Source organism: Apteryx rowi, unplaced genomic scaffold (genome assembly GCF_003343035.1).
Source record: "Apteryx rowi isolate R43461 unplaced genomic scaffold, aptRow1 scaffold_480, whole genome shotgun sequence".
Taxonomy (NCBI): Eukaryota; Metazoa; Chordata; class Aves; order Apterygiformes; family Apterygidae; genus Apteryx; species Apteryx rowi.
Genome location: NW_020450739.1, coordinates 467,280 through 485,370, shown reverse-complemented (window position 1 = coordinate 485,370; position 18,091 = coordinate 467,280). Strand labels below are relative to the sequence as shown.

The following is an 18,091-nucleotide window of genomic DNA, read 5'->3' as shown; positions in this document are numbered from 1 at the left end:
CAAAGGCAGAAGGCTCTCCATGAGTACGTGTTCGGTGCTGAGGACACAAGGAAGAGTCATGGCTCAAAGTTTCCTCCCCTTTTGACGAGGGTCCCTCACGTCCCACTACTAGTACTCAAGGAAGTTGCACGTCTGGAGGAGATCTGAAAAGGGAAGGAACAGGGAGAAGTTCAGACCCTGCCTGCAGCTCATTTGAACAGGTGACACACAACCACTCCTGTCTCACCAGAACACACACAACCATGGGAACAACTTCAGAGCATGGAAAACATATCCAGTGTACCACAAAAAAACTCTCCCAGTCCCAACTGATTTGACTGACTGGAGTGGAGCAAGGTCTGGAATTACTACCTGTTCTTGTAGTATGTTAACCAAGCGGAAGCCCTGTAGGGGACAGCGTGAGAATACTTGGATGGTGAGCTTGCAGATGTATGTTTAATTTCCAGAGCTCTCACTGAAACAGTTCGCGTGAATCAGTATCTAGCAGACTAGACGGAATCAGGGGACTGTAACACTGGTTCAAATAACTAAAAATCACCATTATTCATTGAGCACAGAGGGGCTTACGTGGAAAGCCAATAAATTAATGGGTGTGAAATATGAGCTATCACTTTCTAACTTTAAGGTGTATTAACCACAGATCAGTCTGAACATGCACTGATGGGACAGGGTGGGTTCTTTTACTGTTTCTCAAACTGCGTATTTTCTAAAGATAAGTAAAAAAATCTTTGATTCCTATTGATGCCAGAGCAACAAATTTTGAGTCAGTTTTCAGTTCATTCAGATAACTGGGAAAGTAGACATCTTCATGAGTTATCCTCATTTGCTTTAAAAATTAAATGGACAGCAACAGAAATAACTGTCCACATCTGTGAGGCTACGAACTGCATTTCATTGACTTCTTCCTGAGGATGTTACAATTACCTGATGGATTGCATGTATTGAGACTAGCAACTGAAGCATGGTATTGATATCCCAGGAATTCCCTGTATGTTATTCCTTCACGGAGTTTAACCAGACACTTGGTCAAGTCTTTAAACAGAAGATCCTTGGTCCGAGACTTAAACATCATGAACTTCTCTTTATCAGTTCCTTTTTCTCCAAATAATTTCTGAAATAAAGGCATGAAAAATAAGTGTATGTAAAAAGTAGAAAGAAAGTAAGAATTAGCTTGATACAAGTCTAGTTCTTAGTCTTAGTTCTTCACCATGAAGAACTCATTATCCTGGAAAGCCCTTAGCTCCAAAAATTTAGGATTTAATCTTCTGTCCATGTGGTTAGTTGACTCAGCTCTCAGTGGTAAGTGCAGTTGTGGCCTGACTGCCAAAACAACAAGTTTTTCTGTTTTAACACAGTGCATGCAAAGCCCATCTGCAGTTGCTGCCAGGCAAGAGTTGAAAGCAAAAGGAGCTGACTTCCAAAGTGCCTCCTAGCAGCCCCTGGTGGTGGAGCTCATCTCAGCATTTTCAGTGTAAAGCCAGAGAGCTGATTTAATCTGGTTACATTTACACCAGTAGATGAAATACTGTGTATGTGCAAGGAGGCTGCTGTCCTCCCAGGGCTGCCCAACTCTGTGCCTACCTCATGCCCAAACCCAGGTAGGTTAGAGACCAGGCGTCCCAGAGGAGTTTCCTAAACACACCTATCGGAGCAGACTGCCTCTTTTTAAAGACATGGCTACAGAAGGAGGTGGCAGCTGTGATAATCTCATGTCACCCAATTATAGTGTGGCAATAGCACCCACCGGGATCCAGGTTTTACCTATGGGTATTTGCTAAGGTGCCAAAGGAGAAAGAACAGATCTGAAAGGATGGAAGGAGGAGGCAGCTAAGGGATATGGAGGTGCAGAGTTGTGACCCCGTATCGGTAAGTCAAAATCTTTCACATCACTGACTCAGTAAAACTCAGAGCATCATTGCTGTAAAAAATGCAAACATGCAGTGCAAAAACAAGCCCAGAACATTTCTTCCACCGTCAGTACTAACCTCTTGTCTCTCCAGCAGCTCACGGATTTTACTTGCTTTCTCAGGACGTGAGACCACAGCATGGGTAGGAACTTTTGCCAGGTGGCAGGTTCTGTAATCCATGATATTTCCCCGTCGCCCATCAGTGCACAATAACTCAAATTGGTCCATTTTCAAATTTTTGGCCCACTCCTCTTTATTTTTGCCTTCAAAGATAATTGGTTTGGAGATTCAGACATCTTCCATAGCAGAAGCATATCAGCCTCACACCTAATCAAGGTATTTTTCACTGCATGTATATGCACTGACACTTGGATACCTTACATGTACGAAAGAGCTTTAAGTAAAATTCAGAAAAAGTTAATGGGATAAGTCAGACTCTCAGAACAGGCTGCAAGATTTATTTACATCTCCTTCCTTAATATTCAGTGTATTAAAAAGCATATGTCTTCATTTTTCATACTGTTTTGAAAACTTCAGCCACTGCTTTTCTAAAAGTAAACTGAACTTTCAAGTTTCAGACAAGTGGATAGTGCAGGGAGCTAGAGGACTGCACAGAGGTGTCGAGGCAGGAGTCTGTGGTTAATTCCACCTGAATTCTTGTGCAGCAGAAATGAAATGATGGTCAGTGGGGGCCCTGCAGAAATGCATGGGAACAGCCACTTTGGGCAGACAGCATGTGCTTATGCTTGGATTCAGCTACTCCTGGGTGATTGCTAAGATCGACAGAACAAGCAGATAAAGATAGCTCTTATCTTCTGTGTTGGGAACAAAAATAATGGAGCTAGGGGAAGGCAGTTCTGCCAAGTCCACATCCTTCACAAGCAGCTTAGGCAGCGTGGGGGCATTCACACCAGCAAAGCAAAGTGCTCCTCTCTGGAGCCATCTTTATTCGCTGGATTTGCTGTCTACCTAGCCTTGCATTTACTTCCAGATTCCTCCCTGTGACAGGATAACCACRTACCATTAGTGTTTTCCTCGACAATTGAATGCTTAATAAAGGCCACATCCCCCTGCTCGACTAGGCACCTGCAAAGTACAAAGAAAGTCAAGTGTTGTAGCTGCTTGAATCCTGATCCTTTCCTTCAGATTTGATTCTTAACCTGTGTCTTATTTTGTAAAATTAATCTCTGAACCCAGACAGGTCTAGGAGCCCTGCCATGAATATTTTAGGCTCTCTGAAGCACAGTCTTTGAACATTGCCCATGCATCTGTTCCAGCATGCCCTATTGACAGGAAAATATAAGCTGCACTCTGAAAAAAACATTCATCCTGTTCACATCATAAGTAGCTGATTTATTTTATTGCCAGTTTGACCAGTTTATTGGCTGTTTGGCCGGTTTCAGAATTCACTTTGCTTTCCCCAGTGCTCATGCCTGGCTGCACATTTTAATAGCTTTGTAAAAAATCTAACTTGCACCAATATGACTGCAAACCCTGAAGCATTGCCATACAGCAGGGATCTCTTTGCTACTAGATGTAAATGAAACAAGATTAATTTTCCTTTTAAATTCATGCCCGGTATGAATTACTTAGACTTGAGTTGTTACCAGAAGGATACCCAGGAGATGGAATTGGGGTTGGCCTCTGGTTGACCTCCCTTCACTTCCCTCTTTAAATTTTACAGGAGGGTTCATTTTAACTAAAGTGAGCAGCATTTTTAACAGGGAGCATCTAGTGGAAACATTTTTTAAGGGTCTCCCTCTGTTAACGCTCCTTCTTCCTCATTAACACATAGCAATACCATCATTGTAGGAGGTCTGGGCAAAATGCTGGTGTCTCCTAGTTAGCCTGGAGGCACCAGGAAGCTAATTATACAGGAATGTTTTGCATCATTTTGCAACTGCGTTGAGGATGAGGTGAGGGGAAGGGGGAAGATAGCTGCATAAAGAAAAAGCATAAAGCTTACATAAGTAATATCACAAGACATATATACCTTCAGTGATATAATGGAGAAAAAGAAAAGGTCAGCAAACTAGCGTTGACATGGGCTGCACTTCCTATGTGATCTACCCGTAACCTCTCTGATCAGCCCCAGGGTATTCAAGGGTGGCCTGAATATTTTCACCACCTACCGGAAAGCTCCAGTGTATCCATAGTATCTCTCATGGCTGCTGGCAACACACTTCTCTGATGGGATCCCACCTGATCCCTGGCACAGTTTGCAAAGCCGGGAGCCAGGAGGAGACCCAGGAGCACAGCCCTCAGTGAAGTATTCATCTGAAGGGAAGAATATGAAAAATTCACTGCACATTTCTTCTCCTGAAAAGCACCTGCTTTTCTCTGAGCCTCAGCTCAGAGAACTGAAAACAGAAGCATTTTTTAAAAAGCCTGAAAAAGCATTTTCATACACTGAAAATTTGGGGGTTCTTTTAATACTTTCTTGTGCTGAATTCGTATTAGTAGTGCCTGTGAGCTGGAAACAGGCTAAGAAAAGCAGCATGTCTTGTCAGTGGACAGCAAATTACATGCATCGTGTTTTCACTATGAAACCTAAAGCAAGCTTTTGTCACTTGTGTGTGTCTCTCACCGAAGCCTCACTTCTTCATTTTCAATCTCCAAGTTAGAATCATTGAGGTACAATAAACTTTGATGATCAGATGAGAGGGGTGGGAAAATAGTTTTGTTCTCAAAGGATGCCAAAACTTGACTCACCGAAATTGCAGCTCCCAGTCCTGTTGTGAATCAAGCCCATGGGAATGTTCCAGCCAGCAGTTCTCCCAACAGCTGTATGGCATGATTTCTTGCCCTGCAGATTGTTCCATGTAATATCCCTGTCAGATTTCTTCACAACAGCCACAGCAAAGTAAGATGCTTTCAGGGGAAAGACAGAAGAGAGTGAAATGGGAGGTTGGCAGCTGAACCAGGACTGATCCTGAAGATCCCACAGTGCTCCCTTAGGGGAGTACTGGTTCCACTTAGCAGAGGGTATCTATGAACAGTGTAACAAGAATACTTTGTACTTATAAATAATTTGCCATCCATAGGCAACAGAACAGTTTGCAGATGTGATGCAACTACTTCCCCAGTGCTTCTGGGAAATTATTATTCCTGTCATATTCCCCCCACAAAATTCTGGCGCTTGGGTATAACAGTTATACAAGAGGCTTTGGCAAGACATGTGATGCATGCCTCCTGATTTCTTATCCCCTCTTTAACAAAGGACAAAACCTTCCCTCCTCTCTGTGTTTCTATTTCTATAAAAACATCTTCTGAATGCTATAACCCAGGTCTTCTTTCCCTATTTGCAGGCCTGTCAACATTATGGCATGAATGTGCTCCAGACAGCAGCAGCTAAACATAAATCTCTGCCACTACCACATGCTTTGCCTTGATATCTGCTTGCAGATCCAGACTTTGCATTTGACTAATAAATTTGTCTTCCAGGTTTTTAACAACTATATTGGATACTGTGGTTCTTACTAGACTACTTGTGTGTTGACTGGCCATTTATTCTCAACCCGTGACTACATATATATATATATATTTTTTTTCCACTTATATCCATCAGGACTATTTTATGTTCCTCTTTTGGCAGTAATTACCTGGTTCTCCTGCTTTGCTGCATTCAGTTTCATCTGAGAGAAGGAAAAAGAAGATTTTTTAGACAAAAAATATAGCAAATACAAAACTGAATCAAGCTCACTAATTTCCAGAGAAACTTCATTCTAGAAGTGACTATTGAAGGTAGTACCTAGTGCATCAACAGAATGAAGCATAGCCTCCATCCATTCCTCTGAGTTACTACAACTACATACAGAGACCAGTGCTAAAGGAAAGGGGCATCACGATTAAAATGAAGAAGATATAGCGCCTGGTGTGCCTGATTTTAGATGCCCTTTCCCTTTCAGGCTCAGGGCTGTTCCAGTGCCTGCGCTGGGAGGCAAGGCACGCAGTCGTGAGCAGAGCTGCCTTAGCGCACCATATGTTTCCTGTAGCACTGAGGCTGCTTTCTAGATTTCATAATAAAACCAGAGCTTTTGCACCAGTCCATTCGCCATCACCTGGAGCCAGAGGGGCAATCCAGACTTGTACTTACCATCATAGTTTTCTCCCATCACTGGCACCAAGCCACACACACCAGCTGTGTAGACAAAACCTCCATCTAGGCTAATAGCRTCTGCTTCACCTTTCTGCAATGAAAACCACTTACTGATAAGATGATGCTATATTTACCCATACCAGCTCTTTTCAAAAATCAGATCATAAAAGAAGCACTTGCTGTGAGGGAGAAAGGCTTGGGGCTCAGGGGCCTTAGGGTCTGAGAGGCCATTCCTTAGCATATGAACAGAAGATGCAAAAGAAGGGACTTAGGAAATTATCACTCCTGTGTGTTTGTAACCACCACCAGCAGCAGTTCTCTTCCCCAGGCACTCACAGTATCAGGCTGTATGCCTCTGCTAGCCTGTTTCACTGCCAAATGCTTATCTGACCTCACTTTTGGAGTTTGCATTTTGGGCTATATAAGTACCACGGGACTGACCCAACGCCTGAACTACCACCAGCACCCTCAGTTGTACTATGGATCCACTCCTCTTCTAGAAGAGCAAAGATCTTCCTCTGATTGAGACGGAAAATTGCAAGAAGAGCCAGTATCTGTAGCCTGAGACCTTGGCCTCCAAGATGAGAGCGTCTGCACTGCTGGCTGGATCAGCAGGCATGGCACAATCTCAATCTAAGACAAAACGGGGCTGAAGAATTTCACAGAGGATTTGCCAGATCCAACCTGTCAGCCAACATGTTAGGAACCATATCTTCACCTGGTAGAAAACTAGACAAGACAGCAGAGCTACACTGAGTTATTGCAGCTGAAAATATGATCTGTTAACTGCATAAAAACATTTCCCTGTTTGGATCTCAGAAACTCATTTGTTCCTCAATATAAACCTACAGAACAGGACAGGAACATGACAGGAACAAGGCATCTAAACCATTCAATCTAAAAAACATTCCTGAACTAATTATTTTTTAAAAATCTTCAGGCCAATACAACAATTTCATTTTATTTGAACTTGAAATATTTCTTTTTTTCATTTTCTTTTTTATATTTTACTAGTTAACTTCATTTTCCAAATAAAGAATTGTTTCACATCCAAAAATTACTTTTTTAAATTACAAAAAAATTACAAACATTTATTTTTTAAATTATATCAGAAAATAATTTTTATTTAGAAAACATCAAAGAAAAAAATTCTAAATATATTTTTCCAAAATGTTAATAGATGAAAAACTAATCAAAAAGCATTTTCCCCATGATGAGGTTGGTTTCTGCCTACTGGTGTTTCTTGCAACTCCCCTTTCCCCCACCATTTCATTTTAATATTCCCCACCAGATCTATTCCCAGTCTGAAAGAGGCAACACTGCTGTCCATGAAGGGGCTATGGGAAAGGGTCACGGGGAGAAGAAAAGAAAAAAGCCTTACCATAATCTTAATAATGCACTCCTCTGTGTTGTCTCCCACAGCACACTCCACCTCCCCATTGCTCACCACACTCCAGCGGTCACACTTGCTCTTCTCCTCCTTACCCACTGCGCACCACTGTACCTTGTTTTTCTTGGGGATAGAAGTCATCGGTTCTGTAAAAACAGCAGAGAAAGAAGGAATAAACCTAGAGCTCTGCTAAACAATAAAGCTACCAACTGGCTACTTGCTGGGCCAGTGGGACTCAGACCTCAAGCCATCTGCACACACAAACCTGCCAATGCCCAGTGCAAAAGGATCTTGTTTACTAAATTCTGGACTAGCCTGAGCAGAAGGTGTGTGTAAGGATGATTCATTAGCAGAACCTGGTTCTTAAGCTGAAGGATGATCAAAAATCAACTTCAACCTACTGGTTAGAAAGGACTTTGCCACGATCTTTTGCTCAGATTTGTGTTAGCCAAGACATCACAGCCACTAAATCATTAAGCATTGGTAGTACTTTGTATTGATAGTTATACTATATTCAGCTTTTCTCCAGACCTCACAGCCTAGACAGCAATGAGAGTAAGACCAGTCTGGAAAAACACAATTCAGTTTTATGTTTCTGTGAAGCAGCATTTGAATAACCTGTTTTGATTCTACATGAAGTCCATGCATCCCCTTCCATAAATGCCATAGTGGCTGAGTCTACCACAGAGATGTCTGCAAAACTATGCTTTTTAAGCGGGTTATGGAGGTTGTTTGTAGGATGTTTGACCTTCAGAGAGCCAACGAGGATGTCGGTAAATACTTTATGAGTCTAGATGGAAATAAAGGACACTGTTTCCCTCAAATAGCCAGAACTGGCCCTGATGTCCTGGGATGTTCCTTCCAATCCTGTATTCTTACATCCCAGAAATGGCTTTTCTGAGCAGCAGTTTTGACCATATCAGTTTTGACCTTACTAACCACACAAACAAATACATTTCATAGGAAATACAGAATATTGAATTCTGACTGCCAAGAATACTCAGTACTGACTATATTTGAGAAAATCGCATTGATTCCCCTAGACATATTTGCTGATCACTTCTCCAAGTATCTTCTGCAAACACTTCTTGGCCAACTGACTGCATCCAGACAGTTTGTGAAAGGAAACAGGCAACATCCCATAACTTGTTCAGATCAGCTCATTGTGCAGAGATGCTCTCAGTCCAGAATAGGAGATGCTACATAACCCCACCAATTGAAAGAGGAGAGCACTGGGGTCATACAGGTGGGGAAGTTCAGGGAGGATGTTACTGGGACAGGAGAACTTAGACAGCATGAAGAAAATGCAATGTCAGGGGCAACTGCTTGTTGAATTCATACAGTAGCAACCAGATTCACTGCAGTTTCCCTTGATACTATATTAGCATGTCATGGCCACTGGCCATGGCCCATGTCCTGCCTACCTTTCCTGAGGTTCTGAATGGCACTGTAATACTCAAAGCCTAGATAGAGCTGGGAATCCATCAGTGATGGGATTTTCTTCAACTTTATAGCAGAGTCTTTAAAAAGCAAGTCTTTGAGGTGTGGGTCCTTCTCATCAGGTGTCCCAAAGAGATGGAAGTCACTGGTTGTGCCAACGCCAAATTTTTCCTGTCACAGGGAAAAAATAATCAGTAAATGACCACACCAAAATGCTTGGAAAGCTGGAGAGACTGATCAAAACCAGGGGACAGAAGAGGGGATGCTAGGGGAAGGAAAGGAAAGCTCTATGCTACCTGTGCTTTTGAGAGAAAAGTCCAAATTTCTTCAGCCTTGCTATCGTCTCGAGCCACAACAGCATGAGCAGGGACCCTGGCCCAGTAGCAGGCTTTATAGTTGTCCACAGGCTGCCGGGTTCCATCCAAACACAGCAACTCGTACTTATCCTTCTCCTTTGCGGCATTTTCTAGAGGAAGGGAGGAACCACAAGTTGCAACATCACAATAACAAAAACCCAATCTAAGGCAGCTTTATAATGGTTTTTTTTTTTTCCTGATGAAGCATAGAGGAATGGCAAATTTTTGTCATTTGACAGCTCCCCACACCCCCTTTGCAATGATAGTGTGTGGGTGTTAGGAGAGATGGATCATCATAGTCATATGAAGGCAATGCAGATAGAAAAATACATGTACCTATGAAAGAAAGATTATCTCTGCCTCTGTCATAATTAAACTATCAGTAGGAGGATCTCTTTATGTGGCAGTAGTGCCTAGACATTTTAGTATGCTAGATGCCATGCAAACCTTTAACAGACCAGGACACACACATGGTCTTTTAGGCCAACTCAGCTAAGGAAACTGCACAACTGTCCTGGGCAACCTGTCCCACTGCTTGACTCATGGGGAAAAATTTTCTCTTTGTATCTGGTCTGACCCTCTCTTGTTTCAATTTATGACTGTTGTTTCTCATCTTCCCTCTGTGCACCTCTGTAAAGATCTTGGTTCCATCTTCTTGGAAACCTCCTTGTAGGTACTGGCAGGCTGCTATGAAGCCCCCCCAAAGTCATCTCTTGTCCAGACTGAACAAACCCATCTCCCTCAGCCTCTTCTCACAAGGCAAGTGCTCCTGTCCCCTGACCATCTTGGTGGCCCTCCACTGAACTCACTGAAGGTCCCCTGAGCACCAGGCCAGTGCTCTAAGCACAGCTGCCTTTCCTCTCTGAAAGGTGCAGAGTTAGTGAATTCTTTCTGTGGGCTAAATTTCCTCCAAAACTGACTCTCTCCCAGAAGACTGAGTGGGTCTGTGAAGACTGGGTAATTATCTATGCAAATGCTCATGCTGCCATTGCAGTGAAAACACTACAGCTGGCTCTGTGATATAGCACAAATTATATCATTGAGCTTAAATCAAGCAGGTAACTTTCAGGCTTTCATTCTTCAAAGAGGGCCATCTGAGTGACACCCCACCAGTCATATTTTTCAAGAACAAGGATGAGCTAGTCAACTAATTAATCTAGTGTGTAGAACATGTTTCTAGAGATGAATGGAGAAGATGTTTGGGGAAAATATGGAGAGGAATGAAGTTGGAGCGTAGACTAAATTTGAGAATGGAGTAGCAGCAAGAGATTGGACTAGGAAGGAAAAAAATAGAGCGATCTGACAGGCCTACCTTCAACAGTTGTGTGTTTTACAAAAGCTACTTCTCCGTTTCCATCTTTCAGACAACTGCAGGTGGGAGGGAGCAGAAGAGACGTTAAACAAAACGGACATTGTGGTTCCCTATCTCCTGTTTCAACAAGTTACTTTGGCACAAACTGCAACCATAAAGCAGTAATCTTCCCAAAAAGCTATATTGGCAGGGAAGAAAATGTAATGGCAGAGAAGTAATTCATAAGAAACACAGTTAGACTTAGCAAAATGCTGTATATTCTTAACAGTCTGTACAAAATCATACAACCCAGCTCCCTCGTTGATCTCCTAGCTGCCTACTGGAATCCCAAGCCTCCATTTATTACAAATTGAATCTTCCATTACCAAGAGTCCCAGCTGTTCTGTACATTCAGTCTCATCAGGACCCCCAGTTACAAAACAGCAGTCCCTGGTATAATGAAAACTTGTATGCATAAAGGCAAGAATATTTCCACAAAGAAAAATAACTTTCACTCACTGAAAAGCTCCAGAATATCCAGAATAAGGTGATGTGCGGGCACATTTGGTTTTAGGGTCCCCCTTGCACTGACGGCACAGGTTTTTTTCAGTGGCACCAGGCACACAGCTGGCAAAGAAAAATTTGGCTACCTCTGTGGAAGAGGAAACATGCAATAGTTACTCTAAAAATCAGTTTTGCAAGGACCTGGAAGGGTTTGCGGAGGGAAGGTGTGCCTTAGGGGAAGGCTGTCAGCTCTCAGTGGTAGGGCTGACTCTTTTAATGGCTTGATTTTCCCCCTCCTGGGGTATATGCCAGAGTGGAGCATTAACTGTTTAGCAAACTTAACTATGTGCAGCACAGTGAAGTTTTGCGCTTGGGGATAAAATGAGATATTCCTAAATGAAGGAACACCTAGTGTATTTGGGATGGAGGAGGGGGAGCAGGAAGAGCAAGATCAGGAATGTAAATGACTCAGCTGCTCGTTGCGTCACCACTGAACCTCCGCAGAAGATCAGACACCATCACTTTCACCTCACCACCGCCACTGGTTTTAATACCACCCCATTTATCTCACACTTTCCCACCTCACCTTGCTCAATCGAGCCTGAGTCTATGCCATCCCACGGAATGTCTCCCCGGCGGATGAGTGTCCCAATGGGAATATTCCAGCCAGCAGACTTGCCCAGGCCTGTGTGGCAGGAAGTCTTGCCTTTCAAGTCATTTATTGTGAGGTCTGTTCCTTTCTTCACAACAGCCACAGCATAGTAGGAGGTTGAGGATCCTGTAATACAAGAAGGAGGAAAGCACTGAAAAGGCAGGAATTCTGAGCATTTGAAATCCTGATTTCAAATCTTACCAAACCCTCGATTTCAGAGAATAAAGTGCTGTACTACCAAATAACTCTTGAACACTTGTGGACTTCTGATGTTGTTAGGGGTGTGTTACGCTGCCAATATTGAACCAATACTGCATCATTACAATTTGAAGGGTAAGTGACATGAAAATACTATCACATGCAAAATACTCTGTCACTGAACAGGCATTAGACATTCATGTAGTGCTGGAAGGATGCCTTGCAGGTTTTCTGGCAAATCTTTTTTGGCAAATCTTTTTTCAAATGCCATTGCTCACTGAAGCACAGATACAAGCCTTGCAAGACTGGAATTCCACATGTAGTCTTTAAAATTATATCAAGTTCATTAAATATTACATATGGATAAAGTGACTGAGTTTTAGGGGTGCTAGAGACAGCCTTGAATTTAATATTTGCATTTCTTAAGTACCACGCTGAGAATAACCCCGTTGTGTTGCTTTGATCCTGAACACTGCATACAAACAGGGTGACCTCCAGAGCAGAGGGTTCTTCCAAAAGAGGTTGGGAGCTTGGATGTGGTGGGACTGTAAGAGGCAATAATGACAAAAATGGAGAAACAGTGTCCATTCAGGTCCCAGGAGAAGCATAGGAGAGAGGAGAGACAGTACAGAGAATGGGTAGGGATGGAGCATCAGAGCTAACTCATAACGGATAGGATTGCTCCAGAATTCCATTTATCTTTCTTTCTGCTTCTCTTCATTTTACCATGCACTGCCTGGTCCTTTTGCCTTGGTCAGCTCAACTAGGTGTTCCTCCACAGCCAGTAATGGTAATGCTGCTGTCATTCTTTAATCACTTTTGTCTTGATAACTATCTGCAGGAAGATGCACAGTTTCTCTCTGCTACCTACCTTAGTTTATTATCAGCATTGTTCAAGGTCACTGAAAGCAAAAGATCTCTGGGCTCTRTTCAGCACAGTTTTTATGCCATGTTTTGGGAGGGTCATGACTGCTGTTTGTGGCTGTCCTTCCATGGCCTCTGCATCACTGTGTGATCAGTGACTTTCATCACAGGTAACAGCAGAAATGGGGCACTGGCTCTGCCCTCTTGCAAAGCCGCTTTCCATTGCAGTGACTCTATGTCCACGAGTAGTAGCAAAGCATTCACATTTTTGGTGTGACTGGCCCCCTCTCTTTTCCTCTGGGATTTGAAAGTGGGGGACACTGTCTCAGACACCCAGAAGAAACAACATGGGAACACTGTATGGAAAGGAAGGGCCTCTGTGCTACCTGTTTGCTACCACTACTTGGCTTAAACATATTGCATGAAAACATACCTCCACTTGCTTCATAGACTTCAGCAACAATGGGCTTCAGTTTGTAGGGGCCAAGGCCTGCATCAAAAAGGTGACCACCATCCAAGCTAATGGCATCTGTTTCATTTCTCTAAACAAAAAGAGATTTCAATCGATAAGGAAAGAGCAGGCATGCATAAGGGAAAACACCTGTCTCTCCTGGATCCTTGTGGGTGACTCCTTCTCTGTAGTGGGATCACAGGCAACAACCAGTGACTCAGAGGAAACCCCAACATTCTCCAAGTGGAACAGGCTGCTGAAACATCCTCAGTGCCCAGCGCAGATGTTTTGCTGACCACTCACCGCAATGGCCGTTATGCAGTCAAAGTATGTCGTTTTCTGCACACAAGACAATCCAATGCTCTCTTGTTGCATGCGGTCCTTTAGGTCATTGCATTTCTTCTGTTCTGGTGAGGATATTGTGCACCATCTGATGGTTGCCTTGGGAGGCGCAGCAAAACACAGAGCTGTACAAAGAACCACAAATAGATAGTCTTAGACAGGGATAAAGGCAACAAGTGGAGAAAAGAAGCATCTCTGTGAATACATGATCTCTGGGATTCTGGTTCCCTGCAGTCATTGCCCTCAAGTGAGCAGCAGGACAGGACATGGTCCCTTGCACATCTCCTAAGGCACACAAGAAGGTAGTTTCCTTCTTGCCTGTCATGTGCACCATCAGGAACATCCAGGAGGATGATTCCTGGCCCTGGGAAAGGCTCACAATAGCTTTGTCAGTGTGGGCATCTTCCATGGCATCCTGATTCAACCAGCCTGAGCTCACAGCAGCATCCACAGGAACAGAAGTACAAATCCACACACTCCAATAGAAATTGAATGGTTTGCAAAAAATCAGAATGGTTTGCAAAAAAGGGAGAGCAAAGACTCTCCTTTGCAGCAGTCTCTTTGCAAATAACCCCAGAGGGCCAGCATCTGTGACCCAGCCAGACTATTTCAGTGCCTTGCCACATACAACCTCCTTAGCAGCTAGATGATCTGAAATATTTAACTCTCTCTTTATTTCCCACCTCCTCCCCCACATCCAATAATGGAGATGACATACCAGCTCCACAATACCCACAGCCCTCTCCTCTAAGGGTTCCCCAACAGTAGCCAGTAAGTGCTGCTGACTGGCAGCTCTGGGAGACTGGAACAGAGCAAAGACTCAGGTGGACACTGACTTTGGACTAGGACTTCAGCAACCTAAACACCAGAAACTTTGGAAACTTGCAGTTAAAGTATATGACCAGTTTCATACCACCATTCTAGCTGGCCCATACTACACACTTCGCCTTAACTCTGCCCCTTCCTCTCAGGACTGTACAGACCAAGAGGTTATATGCACAGCTTACTTTCTCCAAACCCCTGGTGGCAAATATCATTCAAACATCTTCAGAATAACCTGTGCTGTTTCCAGTTTTACCTCTTGTTTTCTTTTTGAACCATAACTCTGCCAGAAGACACTTCCCGTCTTCCCAGTGGAGATGCTAAGTTTGGCCACATAGAGAAATTTTAGCCCTTTTTCCTCCTGACATAATCTAAACTTTTAGTCTTGGCTGGACAAAGCCACAGCCACCCTGATATAGTGCTGGCAAAGGTCCTGCTCTGGGCAGAGACTGGACTGGGGACCTCCCAAGGGCACTCCCACCAGCACTAACAGGCCTCTACAGGTAGACACGGCATGAGCACCTTCATCCAGAGCAGTAGCACTGGCATCCAGGAAGTTGCCGGCAAGGATATGCTGGGTGCAGGCGTTCGCTTTCTTTCACAGCCACCAGTCAGCCCAGCTGCACTGATGAAATTTGGGAAGGCAAAGGGAGCCCAAGTGCCATGGCCTCTGTCACAGAGCTTTTGGACAACCTCTTATCTCCTTCCACGTAGAGGAGGAGGAGGAGGAGGGACTATTCACGGTTAGTAACATATCATTGCATGCTAATACTCAGCAAAGACTTTTGGTGCTAGAGAATTGTATAACTCCAGTGGCATAGGGAGCACTTCCCATGGGAGGACATTAACCATCACCACATTTTTTGAGGGAATCAGAAGAGACTGTCACCTGCTACTAGGAGAAGCCCCCACCTCTTTACCTTTCCGCGCAGGGGTGCCCTGATAGGTGTAGACAGCAGCAACATCCTTTACATGGCCACCTGACCATTACCTTACAAAATCATGAACAGAAAAAGAGCGAAATACCTCTTCAAACAGAGCCAGATCTACAGCAGCACAGTTTGAGCGTAAAAGCACATGGGAGCCTGAGCAAAGTGCAGCTACAGCAGCAGGACAGAACTCCACTTATTAAAGATGCTCTGGGAGCTTTCCAAGCCTGGCAAAGAGCCAGTGGAACCGGGCTGGAAGCATGACAAGCCACTGGTGCAAGGTGGGACACAAGACTCCCCTCTTACAGCTGTCAAGGTCTCGGAGACCCAAGGGTGCACCAGCAGGAGGTGGCAAGAAGGGGCAGCACCCCAGGAGCAAGCAGAGACATAAGAACATTGCAACAGCCATGCTACCTTCTGGAGAAGCAGTGCAGGAGCAGAGAGGGGAGCATGTGGAGGTGTCCCTCAGTGGTCTTTCATTATATAAGCATTCTTTAAGCTCCTTTTGACTGTTACTGCCTTCAGGTTTAACCCAACACACATGCAGGCTCAGCAGAGGGGTCTTTTTCTAGTTTCTCTCCCATTCACTGAATACCTCTCCTGATACAGCAGCAGCTTGCCAGAGGGTCTTTTTTCTCTGCCCTCTGTGGCAGAGGGAGCATACCAATGTAAGCGGAGCACCTCTCACAAGCTATCCCTTCCCTCTGGCTTCTGAAGCAGGGGCTGTGGATGACAAGCAGCCTTCCTCCTCACTGGAGGGGCTGCTCTGCCACCCTCTGCGGACAGCAGCAGATTTCCCTCCAGCCTCAATGGGCTTGGGTTGCATTCAGAGCTGTGGCAGGCAGAGTGAGGAAACTGCTGTCATTAGGGTTAAAAACACCATCTTCATTTAGAGATCCCCAGACGCATCTGCCAAAGCAGGAGTCTGGCAGATTCTCTTTTGCTTTATGTTCTGCTTTTTACTTAACAGCTGCCTGGTTTGGTACATGCTGCAGCTCAACAGATTCCTCTATAAAACACCCTGGTCTAGGGAGTAAAGCCTGGAATCCTGATAGCTTTTGATTCCTCCATTCCCCAAAACTGCCTTCAGCAGACACTTACCCACTATCCCGAAGGACAGCACTGTAGAGAGGACGAGTTTCATATTTGACCAGGGAGTCAGATGCAGAGGAGGGGGGTGCAGCAGCCTTGGTCACAGACTGTCCCCTCCAAGTCTGTGATGGCTCTGGAACCGCTTTCTCACCCTTTTATAGAGAAACAGCCTTGGCTGTGTTTGCAAAAGCAATGACCTAACACTGTTTGTCCTTCCTTGTTTCTCAATAGCTCCTAGATTGCCCCCCTCCCTGGATCAGCCCATTTTTAAGAAGCCTTTCACTTTGGCACTGAATCCCATCACAGGTGGGAGTCGGAGCAAGGCAAAGAGCTTTTTGTTTGTCCAAGGGGCTTCAAATGGAAAATTCCCAATTTGTGACATTTGAATTCCCCTGCAGGCTAAAATGCCATGGGAGGGGCTATTTTCTTTGTTTCGGCTACCCCCTGCCTTGCACAGCCTAATCTCAGAAAGTCCCTACTGAGACATGACCCAGCCCCGAGTTTTGTGTGTTTGCCAGTAACTATTGCTATTGTGCTCATCACCCTTTGGCTTGCAGTACTCTGAGCACATACTTTCTCCTTTGCACTGCCCTAGCAATGGTGAGAGGGTGCAAAGGCAGCAAACATGCTTTACAGACAGCCTGGCAAGCTCCTTGCAGCAGGCCAAGAGAAGACAGTGACAGCTATCAGATAGCTAGATACCACCCTGCAGCCAGAAGGTATCAACACACTGCCCCATCACCACACTGTTGTCACCACCTGCGATGAAATGCTTGAATTAGTGGTCCACTTCTCTCCCCAAAGGTACTGCTCACCCCCTTCCCCTGAAAACCTTCTCCAGCCAGCTGCAGTCACTCCTGGTTTCTCTCTCTGCATCCAGAACCAATGGGTCATGGCTAGACTTTTCTAAGACCTGCCTCTGTGATGTTGCTGCAGGCTTGATGTCCCAATCTATGGTGCAGGCTACAAAACAAACTGCAGATAGACTCTGTCTCACACACACACAAACTGGGAGTTCCTGGACCACAACAGCTAGTCCACAAGCCCCAGCAGCATCCCTGGCCATCACCTGTTAGGGTTGACACCCCTGCCATGTACGCCCAGTTACAGGACAGTGCTGTCCTGGAGAGCAGGTATGCATTGGCACCAATAGCATTCACTAGTGGGGCCATTCACTGGGATGACCAGCAGGCAGCCACCAATTTCAGGATGTCACCATCAGGGACTCAAGGGTCTGCTGGTCTTCCTGCCCTACTACAGATGGAGGCTGTGCTCAGCCTGGGATCCTCGAGTCAGGAGATAGCTTTTGTTATCCAGTTCCCAGCCAAAGCCATGCCTTGGCCTCCTCTGCAGCAAAGCAGTTCAGGAGTTGCCAGAGATCAGGAGTGCCTAGGAAGCCCTTGTCCACAGTGTCTGACTGTCCCAAACTAAACACACAGGCCAGACTGGCCCATCAGCCACAGAGCCAAGCACAGCTGACACAGCTGGAGTAGCTGGGCAAACAACTGCCTTGAAGCTCCCATGAGACACAAGGGGCAGCAGACACTGGCTACATGAGCATGCTGTATACTCACCTTCTGTTCACCTGCAGGAAGCCCAGTGGTAAAGCCCAGCTCCCAGGCTTGATCACCAACCTCCCTTTGCGATGTTCTGGATCTCCCATATAGGCCCTTACCTCTCCCACTGCCTGCAACCTCTAGGCAGCACTGACATGCGCTTACCCACAGTCTGTCCCTGCTCCTCAGCTGGTGCAG

General features: G+C 44.9%; 2 protein-coding genes across 2 annotated transcripts in view; one reads left to right on the top strand and one right to left on the bottom strand.

The window, feature by feature from the left end:
• Window positions 1–16,463, bottom strand: part of LOC112972274 (ovotransferrin-like) — a 29,513-nt gene extending 13,050 nt beyond the window's left edge. Inside the window, exons 1-17 of the mRNA XM_026078598.1 lie at window positions 16,347–16,463; window positions 13,456–13,619; window positions 13,135–13,243; window positions 11,574–11,765; window positions 11,003–11,135; window positions 10,505–10,560; window positions 9,133–9,302; window positions 8,821–9,007; window positions 7,388–7,542; window positions 6,004–6,097; window positions 5,510–5,542; window positions 4,620–4,778; window positions 4,040–4,184; window positions 2,929–2,993; window positions 1,986–2,170; window positions 925–1,111; window positions 116–143 (exon numbers count right to left, since the gene is read on the bottom strand). Coding sequence (XP_025934383.1) covers window positions 116–143; window positions 925–1,111; window positions 1,986–2,170; window positions 2,929–2,993; window positions 4,040–4,184; window positions 4,620–4,778; window positions 5,510–5,542; window positions 6,004–6,097; window positions 7,388–7,542; window positions 8,821–9,007; window positions 9,133–9,302; window positions 10,505–10,560; window positions 11,003–11,135; window positions 11,574–11,765; window positions 13,135–13,243; window positions 13,456–13,619; window positions 16,347–16,389 — 2,105 coding nt within the window. The 5' untranslated portion in view covers window positions 16,390–16,463. The remainder of the gene's footprint in view (window positions 1–115; window positions 144–924; window positions 1,112–1,985; window positions 2,171–2,928; window positions 2,994–4,039; window positions 4,185–4,619; window positions 4,779–5,509; window positions 5,543–6,003; window positions 6,098–7,387; window positions 7,543–8,820; window positions 9,008–9,132; window positions 9,303–10,504; window positions 10,561–11,002; window positions 11,136–11,573; window positions 11,766–13,134; window positions 13,244–13,455; window positions 13,620–16,346) is intronic.
• Window positions 16,464–17,429: 966 nt separating this feature from the next.
• LOC112972273 (galactose-3-O-sulfotransferase 2-like) overlaps window positions 17,430–18,091 on the top strand; it is a 37,966-nt gene continuing 37,304 nt past the window's right edge. Inside the window, exon 1 of the mRNA XM_026078597.1 lies at window positions 17,430–17,470. Within this exon, the coding sequence (XP_025934382.1) occupies window positions 17,430–17,470 (41 nt within the window). The remainder of the gene's footprint in view (window positions 17,471–18,091) is intronic.